The sequence below is a fragment of the Sus scrofa genome, chromosome 2 (assembly GCF_054392235.1).
Source record: "Sus scrofa isolate SSC_HxYL_T2T_F1_AM1 chromosome 2, Sscrofa_HxYL_maternal_Yorkshire_Landrace_v2.0, whole genome shotgun sequence".
Lineage (NCBI taxonomy): Eukaryota > Metazoa > Chordata > Mammalia > Artiodactyla > Suidae > Sus > Sus scrofa.
Window position 1 is genome coordinate 64893908 of NC_139384.1, and position 15995 is coordinate 64909902.

The 15995-nt window shown below is 37.0% G+C and overlaps 1 protein-coding gene across 4 annotated transcripts in view; it reads right to left on the minus strand.

The window, feature by feature from the left end:
- Positions 1 to 10988: 10988 nt before the first annotated feature.
- Positions 10989 to 15995, minus strand: part of TRIM58 (tripartite motif containing 58) — a 40797-nt gene continuing 35790 nt past the window's right edge. For 2 of the 4 annotated variants that reach the window (XR_014836614.1, XR_014836613.1), the window contains 2 exons: positions 14246 to 15848; positions 10989 to 12692 (listed from right to left, as the gene is read on the minus strand). Coding sequence is in view for 2 of the 4 variants with exons in the window: in XM_085010104.1 (XP_084866230.1) it covers positions 15748 to 15848 (101 nt within the window). In the remaining 2 variants the exon portion in view is untranslated. Of the gene's footprint in view, positions 15849 to 15995 lie in introns of all 4 variants that reach the window. The other 2 variants (XM_085010105.1, XM_085010104.1) reach the window with 1 other exon arrangement.

A 15995-nucleotide genomic window follows, 5' to 3' on the forward strand; every position in this document is an offset into this window, starting at 1 on the left:
TTTCTTGTTCTATGAAAAATATCATGGATAATTTGATAGGGATTGCATTGAATCTGTAGACTGATTTGAGTAGTATGGCCATTTTTGCAATATTAATTTTTCCAACCCAGGAGCATGGAATATCTTTCCATTTCTTTGAATCCTCTTTAATTTCCTTGATTAATGTTTTATACTTCTCAGCATATGTCTTTCACCTCCTTCGTCAGGTTTATTCCTAGGAATTTGATTTTTGGGGATCCAATTTTAAAAGGCATTGTATTTTTTGTATTATTTTTCTAATATTTCATTGTTAGTATACAGAAAAGTGATTGGTTTCTGAATGTTAATCTTGCATCCTGTTACTTTGCTGAATCTGTTGATTAGTTTGAGTAGTTTTTGGTTTGAGTTCTTAGGGTTTTCTATATAGAGTATCATGTCATCTGCATAGAGTGACAATTTTACTTCTCTTCCAATTTTACCTCTTCTCTTTTATTTGTCTGATTGGCTGTGGCTAGGACTTCCAATACTATGCTGAAAACAAGGGTGAGCGTGGGCATCCTTGTCTTGTTCCAGATTTTAGTGGAAAGGCTTTCAGCTTTTCTCCATTGAGTATTACATTTGCTGTGGGTTTCTCATAAACGGCTTTTATTATGTTAAGGTACGTTCCCTCTTTACCCACTTTGTTAAGAGTTTTGATCATGAATGGATGTTAGATTTGTCAAATGCTTTTTCTGCATCTATTACTTTTGTTTTGTTAACATGGTGTATGGCATTGATGGATTTGCATTTGTTGAACTATCCTTGTGAACCTGGGATGAATCCCACTTGGTCATGGTGTATGATCTTTTTTATATGTTGTTGGGTTTGATTTGAGAATTTTTGCATCTATATTCATCAAACTTATTGGCCTATAGTTTTCTTTTATGGTGGTATCTTTGTCCATTTTGTTATTTGGATGATGGTGGCTTCATGGAATGTCCTTGGGATTGTTTCTTCTTCTTCAACCATTTGAAAAAGTTTAAGAAGAATGGGTATAAATTAGTATAGATTCCTCTTTGTTTGCTTCATAGAATTCACCTGTGAAGCCATCTGGTCCTGGACTTTTATTTGTAGGGATTGTTTTTATTACATATTCAATTTAATTTCTATTGATTTGTCTGTTCTATTGATCTATTTCTTTTTTTTTTCAGGTTTGGCAGACTGTAAGTCTCTAGAAAGTTGTTCATTTCTTCTAGGTTTTCAAATTTGTTGGCATAAAATTGTTCATAGTATTATCTTAATTTTTTATTTCTGCAGTATCTGTTGCAGTTTCTCCTTTTTTCATTTCTTATTTTATTTATTTGGATTTTTCTCTCCTTTTTGTGAGTCTGGCAAAAGCTTTGTCAATTTTTTTTACCTTTTCAAAGAACCAGCTCTTGGTTTTATTGACTTCCTATTGTTTTTTGAATCTCTATTCTATTGATTTCCTCTCTGTCTTGATGATTTCCTTTCTTCTGCTGACTTTAGGTTTTTCTTGTTCTTCTTTTTCAAATTCATTTAGGTGTTGGGTTAAGTTTTCGATTTGAGATTTTTCTTCTTTATTGAGGAAGGCCTGCATTGCTATGAACTTCCCTCTGAGCACTGCTTTTGAGGCATCCCATATATTTTGAGTGATTTTGTCTTCATGAGGTATTTTTTAATTTCCTTTTTGATTTCCTCATTGACTCATTGGTATTTTAGTAGCATGTTGTTTAGTCTCCATATAGTTAGTTTCTGTCTCATTTCTTTTCCTGTGGTTGTTTTCTAGTTTCATGCCATTGTGGTTAGAGAAGATACTTGAAATAATTTCTATACTCTTCAATTTGCTGAGGTTAGCTTTGTGCCCCAGTATGTGATCAATTCTTGAGAATGTTCCATGTGCAATTAGGAAGAAGGTATGTTCTGATTTTTTTTTTTTTTTTGGATATAATGTCCTGAAAATGTAGATTAGGTCTAAATTTTCTATTGTGTCATTTAGGATCTCTGTTGCCTTATTGATTTTCGTTCTATAGGGTATGTCCATTGATGTTAATGGTGTGTTAAAGTCTCCTACTATGATTGTATTCCTGTCAAGTTCTCCTTTTATGTGTGTTAATATATGTTGTATGTGTTCCTGTATTAGGGGCATATATATTGATGATTGTAATATCCTCTTCTTGAGTGGATCCTTTTACGCTTAAATAGTGTCCTTCTTTGTCTTTCCTTACGGCCTTTATTTTAAAGTCTATTTTGTCTGATATGAGCATTGCAACTACTGATTTCCTGTCTTGTTCATTGGCATGATATATCTTTTCCTATCCCCTCACTTTTAATCTATATGTGTCCTGTTCCCTAAGTTGAGTCTCTTGTAGACAGCAGATTGTAGGCTTTTGCTTTTTTATCCAATCTGCCACTCTGTGTCTTTTGATTGGAGCATTCGGTCCATTAACATTTAAGGCAATTATTGATAGATATGTATTTATAGCCATTTTAAACCTTGTCTTCCAGTTGATTCTATGTTTCTCCTTTCTTCTTTTATTTATTTATTTATTTTTGTTGTTGATGTTTCCCATTTATTTTATGCTTGTATACTTTTTTTTTTAGTTTTTTTTTAGTTGTTTTTTTTTCAGTTTTTGTGAATGTTACGTTTGGTTTTGATTTGTGATTACCCAGTTTTTCAAGTATGTTAACCCCTTCCTTTATCTATTTGCTTTAACATGACAGTCGGATAGGCTCAACACACTAATAAAAAAAAAGAAATAAGAGTCTAGATTTTCTTGCTTTCCATCCCCATATTCTATTACTTTGAAGTCATTTTTAAAAATCTTCATGTTTGAGGAGTTCCTGTCTTGGTGCAGTGGAAACAGATCTGACTATGAGCCATGATGTTGTGTGTTTGGTCCCTGGCCTCGCTTAGTGGGTTAAGGATCAGGTGTTGTTGTGAGCTGTTGTGTAGGTCAAAGACATGGCTCGGATCTGGCATTGCTGTGGCTATGGCTTAGGCTGATGGCAACAGCTCTGATTAGACCCCTCACCTGGGAACCCCCATAGGCTGTGGATGTGGCCCTAAAAAGACAAAAAAATAAAATAAAATCTTAATGTTCGTCCTTTTGCTGTTCCTTATGTATATCATCACTTTTACAGTATTTTTTTTTTCCTATTGTTAGAGCTGTATGCTGGCTTATTGAAATGATTGTTTTCCAGTTGTGGTTTCCTACATCCTTCTTACTTTCTTTTTTATTTAGAGAAGCCCTTCAGTATTTCTTTTAGAATGATTTTAGCATTGCTGTACTCTTTTAGCTTTTGTTTGTTGGAGAAATTCTTTATTTCCTCTTCTATTTTAAATGGTATTCTTGCTGGATAAAATATTCTAGGCTGCAAATTTTTTTCTGTCAGAACTTTGTCTTTATCTTGCCACTCTCTTCTGACCTGTAACATTTCTGTAGCAAAATCAGCTGATAGCCTGATGGTGGTTCCCTATGATTAATGCTTTGTTTTTCTCTTGCTGCCTTTAGAATCTGCTCTATACTGTTAACTTTTGCCATTTTTATTATAACATGTCTTGGTGTGGGCCTGTTAGGGTTTAACTTGTTTGAGGCCCTCTGTGCTTCCTGTATCTTGATATCAGTTTCCTTTAGATTTGGAAAGTTTTCTGACATAATTTCTTCAAATATATTTTCAATCCCCTTTTCTTTTTCTTCTCCTTCTGGAATTTCTATTATGTGTAGATTGGCCTGCTTTATATTATCCCATATATCTCTTATATTGCTTTTGTGTTTTTTCATCTGGTTTTCTGTCCTGATTGTGTGATTTCCATTATTCTATCTTCCACATCACTAATTCATTCCTCTGCATTATTCATTCTGCTCTTTTGTGCCTTTAGCCCTATTTGTGTCTTTGCAAATGAATTTTATAATTTTCTATGTTCCTCCTCATATTTTCTAGTTCCTTTCTAAAGGAATCTACATTTCTATTCATATCTGCTCTTAATTCCTTGATACTCAGCCTTAATTCCTTCAGTATTTTCACTATCTCCCTTTTGAACTCAATGTCTGTCATTGGGCAGAGCTCTGTTTCATTGTTTGCTGCTTCATGTAAATTCTCCTGTTCCTTTAACTGGGAATGATTTCTGAGCTTCTTCATTTTATGTTTTTCTTTTTCTGTGAGTTTAGGGAAGCCAAACTGTAGACTTGGCAGGCTATTTTTATGCAAGAGCACCCCTTTGTATTTTGGGGGGGCTACTATTTATTTTTGGCATGGGAGTTTGGATATTTGCTGTCTCTATTACCCCCAGAGTGCTGAGCATTTTTCCAGAGAGGAAGAGGCAATGGGTAGGGTAGTAATCAATGCCTGGTTGCTGTGCTCTTAACAGCAGCAAGGACCTGCCGGAAGGTGGCACAAGCTACTCCTAGTTGCAAGGCCCTGGGAAGTGTTAATGAGCCTTAGGCAGATTTATGAGGTGTCCAGAGCTTTTGGTAGTGGCAGCAGCATGGTGTGTGGGTTCCCAGGGGAGTGAGAACAACAATAAGTAGTGTTTGATAGCAATTTCATCCTCTGAGGTGACTGGGCGTGCAAGGTGGTTGGAGATGATTGGTGCCTTGGTGGCAGGCCATGCTCACCTCTGGAGTCCTTGGTGGCAGGTCACGCCCACCTCTGGAGTCAGAGATAACTGCGGTGGTTTGCCCCCACCACCTGAGACTATTTAAGAAGCATCCCATCCCACTTAGCCCATGTATGAGATGCTTCACAAGCTGCTCCTAGTTGCAGGGTCTTTGGAAGGGACAGTGATTAAGCATCTGGGTGCTGCCAGAGCATTTTGCAGTGGCAGCAGCAAGATGGTGCGTTCCCAGGACAGTGAAAGCAATAGCGTGTGGTGCTCAGTTGCATTGACCTCTTTTTTTTTTTTTTTTTTTTGCCGATGCTTGAGATGACTGGGGCCATAGGTGGAGCCCATTCACAGGCCCCAAGTAGTGGCAGGCCACACCTCCCTCTGGCCTCTGAGACAACTGCTGTGGTCTATCCCTGTTGTCTGTTGATCCTACAAGAGACACCATGTTGCAATTAGCTGCCCTTAGCCCATACAAGACGTGCCTGACCACAAAAGAAGCACCCAGTTTCCCTTAGTCAGTTCAAGAGGTCTCTCACCACTTGTAGCCTGCACCAGAGGTAACCGTCCCTCGGAGAGCCCACGTGCATGTGTGCAGGGAGATTCCTATGGCTGTCCACCCCTCCTCCTCTTGCCTGCCCCTCCTCCTCTTGCCCTCCCTTGCAATGGTGCCTTGCTTCTCCTGTGGGCCAAGAGAAGGTTCCCGCTGCCATGGTGTTCCACTCCCCATCCAGTAGCACACTGCTCCCCTGCCAGTGGCACACCACTCCTTAGCCTCTCAGGCTGTCCCTACACAGCCAACCCTGGTCCTCTCCAGGCCCCAAGTAGTGGCAGGCCACACCTCCCTCTGGCCTCTGAGACAACTTCTGTGGTCCATCCCTGTTGTCTGTTGATCATGCAAGAAGCACCATGTTGCAATTAGCTGCCCTTAGCCCATACAAGAAGTGCCCAACCCCCTGTAGCCCACAAAAGAAGCACCTAAAAATGATCTCCATAGCCTGAGTCTCAGTGTCCAGCCCCTGCCTGAGTATCTCAGGCTGTTATGTCCTGGACAGTGGTGCAGATGATCTGTGCTGCTCTCACTCTACTTTACCCTCCTCAGTCCAGCTGCTGCACATTTCTTGGTGACTTTGAGGTTCCACCATCTCAGCTAATCTCCCCTTTGGTTAGGTGGCTTCCCAGGATGTGGGTTCCTTTTCTCTTTCACAGCTCCCTCTCAGGAATGCTGGACACGACCTGATTCCTTTTCTCTCTCTCTCTCTCTTATTATTTTGTTCTACCCACTTATGTCAAGAGTTTCTTGCCCTTTTTGGAGGTTTAAGTTCTTCTATCAGCATTCAGTAAATGTTCTGTGTGAGTCATTTTACATGTAGATGTGTTTTTTTTATTATGTTTGTGAGGGAAGGTGAGCTTGACATCTTATACCTCTGCCATCTTGATGCTTCTCCCCACAATTTGTATATACCTAAAAAAGATGATATAAGGCAGCAGGCATCTTGTAAATGACCTTGAGACATCTGTGTCTGGTTAAGGATGGCTGATCTGCTTCAGTCTGAAATATCACTCTCTAAGTCTGATGCAAAACTGACAACTGTCACATTAAATTCTGATCATTATATGTTATGTAGGTTCTCTCTAGTTTTCTGTGACCCATATCTTCTTGCTTCATTGTTGACTCTGCTTTTTAGAGAAGCACATTTATTCTTAAACACTTTACTGGAGAATGCAAATATTTGAGATGCTAATATCTTTTTAGCTTTTTATACAAATAATATTTTATCTAGCTATAATATTCTTCTTGGAATAGAATGAATTGTTCAGTTTGTTATGAATTGAAAGTCATTCTGTTTGTTGGCACTTTTTTAATCTCTGAAAAATCTTGTGAATATATTATTCCTCTTGGGTATATGAAGGAGTACAATATTGCTAGTCACTAACCTAAAGGGGTCTCAGGAAATCCTTTAATATGACTTTACATGACTTTCACCATTGGAAAATGTTCTTGATTTATTCCATTGATAATAGCCTTTCTTTTATTTCTTCTGTTCTCCAGTTTTAGAAATGCTATTACTCAGTATTTGATCTGTTACACTAATTATCCATTTTTTTCTCTTTAATTTGATTTTATTCTTTAGTTTTCTTATACTTCCTTCTTGACTATTTGTTCATTTTGGTCATCTAACCCTTCTACTGATTTTTTTTTTTTACTGCTAATATTTTTAACTAGCAAGAATATGTTTTGGTTTTATTAAATGAATGTTTCTGTATTTATTTTTATTTTCATTTCAATTTATACCACCTGTATTTTTAAAATTTAATTTATCAAAGGTTATTTCTTCCTGTCCTGTTTATATTTTATTGAGTTTCATTGTTTTGTTTCTTTTGTCTATATTTTTCATGAAAAGGAATCTTCTTACATCTAATGACTCTGTTCATACATATGAGTATGGAGCTCAATGGAAATTATGAAGTGAGGCAAAGCTTTATAAAAATTGTTTCTAGTAAAGATTCCACTTTACTGTGAGAAATCTAAACTAGAATGATCTGTCATTCCACTTCTTTTTTTTTTTTTTTCCCTAGGGCCGCTCCCACAGCATATGGAGATTCCCAGGCTGGGGGTCAAATTGGAGCCGTAGCCACTGGCCTACACCAGAGCCACAGCAACACAGGATCCGAGCTGTGTCTGCAACCTAAACCACAGCTCACAGCAATGCCAGATCCTTAACCCACTGAGCAAAGGCAGGGATCGAACCCGCAACCTAATGGTTCCTAGTCAGATTCGCCAACCACTGCGCCCCAATGGGAACTCCTACTTTTTTTTTTTTTTTTTTTAAGGCTGTACTTATGGCATATGGAAGTTCCCCAGCTAGGGGTCAAATGGGAGCTACAGTTGAGGCCTACACACAGCCACAGCAACACTAGATCTGAGGCACATCTGTATTTATGTTGCAGCTTGTAGCAATGCTTGATCCTTAACCCTCTGAGTGAGGCCAGGGATCAAATCCAAATCTTCATGGAGGCTATGGCAGTTTCTTAACCCACTAGCCCCAGTGGGAACTCCATGTCACTTTTCTTGTGAACTGGTCAGCTGCTGTGAAGAGAAAGTTCCAATCTCTTCTTTAGGGAATATTAGGATGACTGTCAATGTAATCAGATAAGGGGGAATGAATTGGTCTAAAATTCAGGATGTGGATAATTACATGCACTTCTATTGTCAGTTTGTCCATATTTCTGTTGTTGTGATTGATATCCTCTGGGTCAAAACTTCTAGAAAGAAGCTTTGATTTATCACAAGCCAACTTAGGTTGTCAGTCATCTAAATCTGAATCTATTCATACCTTCTTCAAAATTGAAATAACCAAAACAAAAGCAATGAAACCCAACTAAATTTTATGTCCTCATATAGATATACTTCTTAAAGTAACAAAATCAACTTTGGGGATCACAGTGGAACTGGAAGTCAGTAACAACCCATCCAAAAAACAGAACAGTGCTGTGGGATACAGAGTTTCTGATTAAGTGTGGTACTTAGTATTCAAAGAAAGTCCCTAATAACACAGCTCCTAGTATAATTTCCTTTCTTTAGTGTCGTCATGATGGTCATCCCTATGATTAGGTTATTCCAAAAGTGAAGAGATTTTGCCATTTTAATTAATGTTTTCTTAATTTAATGTTAAATCTCTCTGGTAGAATTTGAATTTTTATACATTTATAGATAGATATATATAGATTTATCCCATTTTAGATTAGTCTTATAAAGAAAACCTTTTTTTTTTCCCATTGAAGTATAGTTGACTTTCAATATTATGTTAGTTTCAGGTGTACAGCAAAGACAGAAAAAACCGATTGTAACTAGATCAAACAGATAAGAAACCATGGGCTGCCCATGACATGGCAGAGCATTCCTCACTAAACTGGTTGCATTGTTCAATACTTTATTAGTGCATTTCATGAGGTACTTTACATTGTTTAGAGGGAAATCAAATAGTTCTGTTGTAAGATCTCCGCTAGGAAATGCATTGTGCTGACATCTTCCTTATCAAATGTTTACTTTAACATTTAATGATATGTAAAGTATGATTCCATACAGTACTAAATTTTAATTGAAGGTCACTTTTAAGTGGTATTGAAACAGGAGGGAAAGTGGCAGGGCACAACCTTTTAGAAAATGACATAACTGTTGAAGACAGAGTACCCATTGCTACACAGCAGGATCCCATCACTAATGATTTTAATTAAAAAAAAGTGGCGTCAAGTCCCAATCTATGTCTTGACTGAGCTAGAGTTCCAGCCCATAGGTTCAAGTCCCAATCTGGGTTTTAGCTGGGTGCAAGTCTCAGTCTGAGTTGTGAGTTTTCGGTATTGCTATTTTTTCCATTTCACTTACTTATAATTTTACATGGACATATTCTCTCCATAGTTTGGAGGAAAGTTGAAACAATTTGACAGTCTCTCACATTATCGTAATGTCCTTCTATGGGGCTACCAACAGCCACAACTTTATATAAAAACTGAAATGAACTTTTTCTGTGATAGTACACTGTAACTTCTAAGACCTAATATGTGTTGGAGATAAAGAAATATGATATTATGAGTATCTTCCCCATTCTTTCCCATCCCAAAACTGTGGGGTAAAGCTCTAATCTTTTCTATTTCCTCCAGGTGGCAGTATTGCTTAACTTTTTAACAATAATAGCCATTTATGAGCCAAGTCATGTGAACATTTCATCAGCTTCTGAGTCTATGTGTTTCAATTATTTCCTCTGGGTTGGGACAAACATTTAGTATGGCTATGGCCACTTAATGCCCATAAGTAACCAATAACAAATGACTTATCCGTTAGCATTAACTATCCTGCCAAAGTATTCACTTACCTTTTCCCCGTGCATATTTACCTATGTAAATAATTAGAAGTCCTTTAGATAAAGTCAGGGACAAGAATACCTGTAAAAACTTGAGGGATTAAGGGAGAATTATTCAGCAAGTATAACTTGCCTCACTTCTAATTATTTCTATCTGTGAAATGACTCAGGTCAAAGAAAAATTTTGTTTTTCCTAGAGTTCTCATTGTGGCTTAGCAGGTTAAAGACACAATGTTGTCTCTGTGAGGATGTCAGTTCAAGTCCTGGCCTCGCTGAGTGGGTTAATGATCTAGCATTGCCATAGGCTGTGGCATAAATCCATAGATCTGGTTCAGATGGTGTTGCAGTGGCTGTGGAATAGGCTCCAGCTGAAGCTCTGATTTGACCCCTGGTCTGGGAAATTATATGGGTTTAAATATCAGCTCTGCTCATTTCTAGACATGTCAAGTTAATTGCAACAAATTTATGTGTCAATTTCCTTTTCTGTAAATGAGGGATAATACTAGTGAAAAATCTATATCATCATGAATGTCAGACAATATTTTCCCATAGTCACTGCACTGTTTGTTCCACGGGACCAGGTAAAAAGTGACCGTGATATTAGTGAAGGAATCAGCCATGTATTTAAATTATATGGTCTTCCACTCGTACTTCATCTACAAGATCCTTCTATATCCTTCATGCTACAATGAATGCATGTTTCATACAGTAACACTGGAGGTCATTGTAGGGTTCCCAAATGGCACCATTCCCCTAGGAACATGAATATGACCCAACAGTTCATTCTATCCACAGAAATATCCAATAAAACTTTGTATCCTACCATCCTTATGTTGGAAACTTGTAATTTTTACCCAGGCTGAGGGTCAAAATGGCTCTGAACTATTCTGGATTTCTTCTTCCTGCATGCTTCATCTGCCATGGATAAAGCAAAAACTTTCCTTCTCTTCCTACATTCCAACTGGGTTTGGTCAATGGGAAGTCACAATATATAGAAATAAGAGAGGAGTTTAAGCTAAGAGTATTTATTACTCCAGCCTCCATCTTGTAAGATCACTTCAAGTTAAATATGTCCTTGGTCCAAAAGCAATTGATTCTGGCAAGGCAGCTGCATTAATTCTCCATTGTTATGCAATTAATTACTATATGTTTATTGAATTAAAAATAAACACATAAGCATTATATCTTAGTTTCAGTAGGCATTAGCCTGGATATAGTATATCTGGGTCCTTTACAATGGGATTTATAAAATTGTAAATAAGTTGTTATCTGGATTGTGTTTTCAAATGAGGAGGATTCTACTTCCAAGATCATGTAGTTTTTGGCAGAATTAGTGTTTAGGGCATTTCATACTTCCAGGGATTTCACACAATTTCTGGAGCACTTATATGCTTAAAACAAATGTCTAGTGTTATGTCTTGACAATGTTTCCCATGCAATTTACATATCAAATAAGCATAATTAAATTAAGTTGTCCCTTTCTCTAAGGAGACAGAACAAATCCTTTGAGATGTGCCAGGGGCACTCCAGAAAATCCAAAGTTATTTCAAGGTCAAAAGAATTTAGAATTTTATTTTTGGTAAATTTTTCAAAAACATCAAAAGATTTAAAACTTGGTCAAATACAATCATAGGTCACTGTGAAATAATACTTAATTATATATTTAATTAAAGTGACAAGGACTTCATAGTCAAACATAGATGGTTACATAGTTGTGTTTAAAACTTAGCTCTTTTAGTATTGCAAATACCAAGTGTATGCAATCAAAGACAAGATAAGGACAATATTGAATATAGGTGATTATTTTGACAAGAGAGAAAAACCTTACTTTTTCTAGTCAATTTACTTAAAAGGTAAAGAAAAACTTTTTATAATATGGCAAATATCTCAAAAAACCTTTTGTTTTAAAGAGAGAGAAAACCAAATTCTGCTCACTTTTGATATTAAATCTCAATAGAAGAACAGACAAAACCTAAAGTCAGCAGAAGGAAGAAAATAAAAAGATCGGAGAGGAAATCAATAAAATAGAAACTTTAAAAAAGTAGAAAAAAAAAATAAAACAAAGAGCTGGGTCTTTGAAAGGGCAAATAAAATTGACAAGCCTCTGGCCAAGCTCTCAAGAAGAAAAGAGACAAAATAAACTTTCTGGAAATATACAGCCCACCAAAACTGCACCAAGAAGAAAAAAATCATTTGACTAGGTCACTAGAAATTAAAATGAATGTATAATAATACTAATAATAAAAACATACAAACACAAGCCCAGGACCAGATGGCTTCACAGGCATATTCTACTAAACATATAAAGAAAAATGTACTCCAATTCTTATTATACACTTCCAAAAGATTGAAGAAGGAACACTCCAAAGATATTCAATGAAGCCCATCACTTAACCAAAACTAAAGATACTACCAAAACAGAAACTTACAGGCCAATATCTTTGATGAATATAGATGCAAATTCACAATAAAATTATAGCAAATTTATTCCAGCAATGCATAAAAAAGATCATACACCATGACCAAGTGGGATTCATTCCAAGTTAACAAGGATAGTTCAAAATACACAAATCAATCAATGTAATATACTATATTAACAAAATAAAAGCCAAACTACATGATCATTTCAATAGATGCAGAAAAACACTTGACAAACTTCAACATCCATTCATGATAAAAAAAAATAGAATATATCTCAACAGAATAAAACCCATTTATGACAAACCCAGAGCCAATATATTACTCAACAGAGAAAAGCTGAAAGCTTTTTATACTAAAATTTGGAGCATGACAAGGATGCATAGTTTCACCACTTTTATTCAACACAGTACTGGAAGTCCTAGCCACAGCAATCAGATAAAAAAAAAAAGAAAGAAAAGGTATCCAAATTGGAAGAGAAGAGGTAAAATTGTCCTCTATGCAGATAACATGACACTATATATAGAAAACTCTAAAGACACCTCACAAAAACTACTTATCTGATCAATGAATTCAGGAATGTGCTCACCAGTTTTCAAGATTAACATTGAGAAGTTGGTTGCATTTCTGTATTTCAACAATGAAAAATTAGAAAAGAAATATAAAAACAGTACCTTTTGGAGTTCCCCTAGTGGCTCAGTGGAAATGAATCCAACTACTAACCGTGAGGTTGCGGGTTTGATCCCTGGCCTCACTCAGTAGGTTAAGGATCCGGCATTGCTGTGGCTGTGGCGTAGGTCAGCAGCTGTAGATACAATTTGACCCCTAACCTGGGAACTTCCATATACTGCAGGTGTGGCCCTAAAAAACAAACAAAAAAAAGTAGCTTAAAAAAAAAAAATCACACCAATCAATCAATCAATAAAATGCCTAGGAATAAAATTGAGCTGGAATCTGCTGCATATCACTGAAATATGTTTCTCATTTTGTTTTCTTTGGAAGCCCTTGCTTTTAAGTTTATGTTTTGAATAATCTTATCTAATTGGAATGTTCTTTCTAATGGACATTGTAATTCCCCTGAGGGCCAGCAATGGTTTAGTAGCTGCAAATGGAGTTCAATCCAAATTTTTGTCCAGCCATATTTTGAGCACTCAACCTGATGGTTGGCAGACCAACCTCTCAGGATACAGTAAGACTTTGCTATCTATAGATACCTACATCTTCTGAAATTATAGTTCTTAGTAATAAAATAAGCAAGTTTACCAGAAGGTGGCATCTTGACTCTTCAGAGTTTAAAGATCCAAAGGAACTTTGGATTTCTTGAAGTTAAACTGATATCTAAGAGGGACATACTTTGATGCTGGGAATTGTGTGGTGTTTTTAATAGTTTATCTCATTGCACAGAAATTCTCTTGAGCTATGTAAGTGACCTAGAGTCAATCTAAGTTGTTCCATGACAAACTTATCATCACAGGGGGCTTCTTGAAGTGACAAGCATTCTAACAGCCTTTAAATGCTTAACCCATGCCCACAAGTGTTTGCAACTTTTTGGCTTTTGATATTCCTGTTTGCAATTAGTCTTTACTTAACACAAGATTTTATTCATCCAAGGTCTTTAATTGGACCCACCAGCTTTTAAGTCATACTCAGTCCAACATAGGACACTGGTAACATCCTAACATGGAATCTACAGAGAATGGGGAGAAATTTGAGGAGGAATTCCAATCAAATGGGGAATGGAGGGAAGCCAATTAGATTGGGAGCACAACTCAAGGGAGTAGAGCTTAGATCAGAGAGGACTTTCTCACAGCTTTCAGAGACAGCCAGAAAAATAATGAAGTAAAAAAAAAAAAAAGTACTTTGTGGGTACCACGTGTTTCTCATTGTTCCCAAATATTGCCAGAATTTTTCATTGAATTCCAGTGTTAAATAACAAGAATTCAACTAAGTTTTAAAGATATAATTGGCTTTATGATTCATTAGGCAGCATCCCATCTAGAATGTAGAGAGAAGCTCTAAGGAGGAGTACCAAATAGAAGGATTTTATAAGCAGGATGGAGAAAACATGGTTGTTTTTAGGTTTATATAACTTACCTAGGGGGTGCAGAATGGGAGTACATGGCAGATTACCTCTTTGGTGCTGACCAGAGTATTTCGGTCTAACTGATTAAGACTGCATAGCTGGAAGAGTTCCTGTTGTGGTGCAGAGGAAACGAATCCAACTAGGAACCATGAGATTGTGGTTTGATCCCTGGCCTTGCTCAGTGGGTTAAGGATCCAGTGTTGCCATGAGCTATGGTGTAGGTCACAGATGAGGCTTGGGTCTGGCATTGCTGTGGCTCTGGTGTAGGCTGGCAGCTATAGCTCTGAATAGATCCCTAGCCTGGGAACCTCCTTTGCCACGGGTGTGGCCCTAAAAAGACAAAAAAGACCAAAAAAAAAAAAAAAGCCACATAGCTAGAGAAGGAATTATGACTGTAATTAGGTATTAAGTTATGACTGCAATTAGGTTAGTATTGGTTTGCTGCTATATGGATAAGCACAAGGGACTCCATTTGGGGGTCTGCTATTTCTTTTTTTTTTAAAGCAAATTTCTTATATTTATTTAAAAAGATCAAGGAATAAGAAAATAAGTATGGAGCCCAGAGTTGCCTTGGTGTTTGGGTATTGGCTGAATGGAAGTATTACATTTCTGGTCAAGCAGAACATTTATAGGGACATAAATGTTCGGTTTGCTGATGTGTTACCCTAGCAAGAAGCAGTTCCATCTTAGACCTAGAAATGTATTCCAATATGAGGAATATCTCCTTGTTAATAGAACTTACTTAGCAGCTAAAGGGAGTCATGGGTCTTAGGAAGAAGCAAGAGGAGATTATCTGAGTCATATGGGGAAGAATCATTCTTCATAATTAATCCTTTATGGGGGAAAATAGCAGGTTTTTAGTTTTAGTTTTTGGTTTTTTACCTGTAGTTGTTTTCTGAAAGGACAGCTCAGATAAAATCAATTTTGCTCTAGTTAGACCCGGTAAGATGCAGTAGGTTCAGTATCCTACACAATTCCACAGCAGCTATCTTTTCTTGGTAACCCACATCACATGATAATCAGAGGTGTTAAAAACAGCAGATTTGTGGATTTCCATTGCGGCACAGTGGAAATAAATCCTACTAGTATCCATGAAGTTGTGTGTTCGATCCCTGCCTCGCTCAGTGGGTTGAGAATCTGGCATGGCTATGAGCTACGGTGTTGTTTGCAGATATGGTTCAGGTCCCACATTGCTGTGGCAGTGGTGTAGGCCAGAAGCTACAGCTCCAATTTGACCCCTAGTCTGTGAACTTCCATATGCTGCTGGTGTGGCCCTAAAAAGGAAAAAATGAAAAACAAAACAAAACAAAACAAAAAGCAGATTTGAATATAGTTGCTTATTGTAAGCCTTGCATCTTAAACTTAGACTTAATTACAGTTTCAGCTCTCCCAGGAATGGAATCTGAAGCCAGCCAGTAGGGATTCCCTGATCAGCATTAGTTAAGCAATCTGCCTTAATTAAGTAGTCCCCGTCTCTTCTATAAGGAAAGTAACCTTGCAATAATAAACCTGCTTTTGCCTAGTATGCCTTTCCTATTCCTGCTTCCTTCTGCCTAACAAGTTTTCTATTTTTATACAGCTTTTTAGCCACTTTTTCTCTGCTAAAGATATGCTGCCAAATTCATGAATCACTGAATAAATCCAAAAAGATCTTTAAAATTCACTCAGTTGAATTTTATTCCTTAACTGAGAAAACAACAATGGAAATCACTCACCAGAATATACATGGATTATTTTCTTTCCTTTGAGTTATGCAAAATTCTTCTTTTTTTTAAAAATTTTTTATCTTTGAGGCATTTTTTTCAGAGGCAGGAATACTGGTAACAGTACAGATGTTTTTCTTCAAGTCCACCCTTCTCAAGAGGCTGTTCCTCAAGTCCACTCAGGAAGTCCACAGGTTTTTCTGAGAAGAGAATAAATTTGGGGAAACTCTGATAACATTGCTCCAGTTATCTATTAAATTTCCCCCCTTAGTCAGCACTGTACCAAGGTTGCATTGTGGAGTTTTATAACTCTAGGGAGACACTCTAACTGCCATGCAGATATCTTT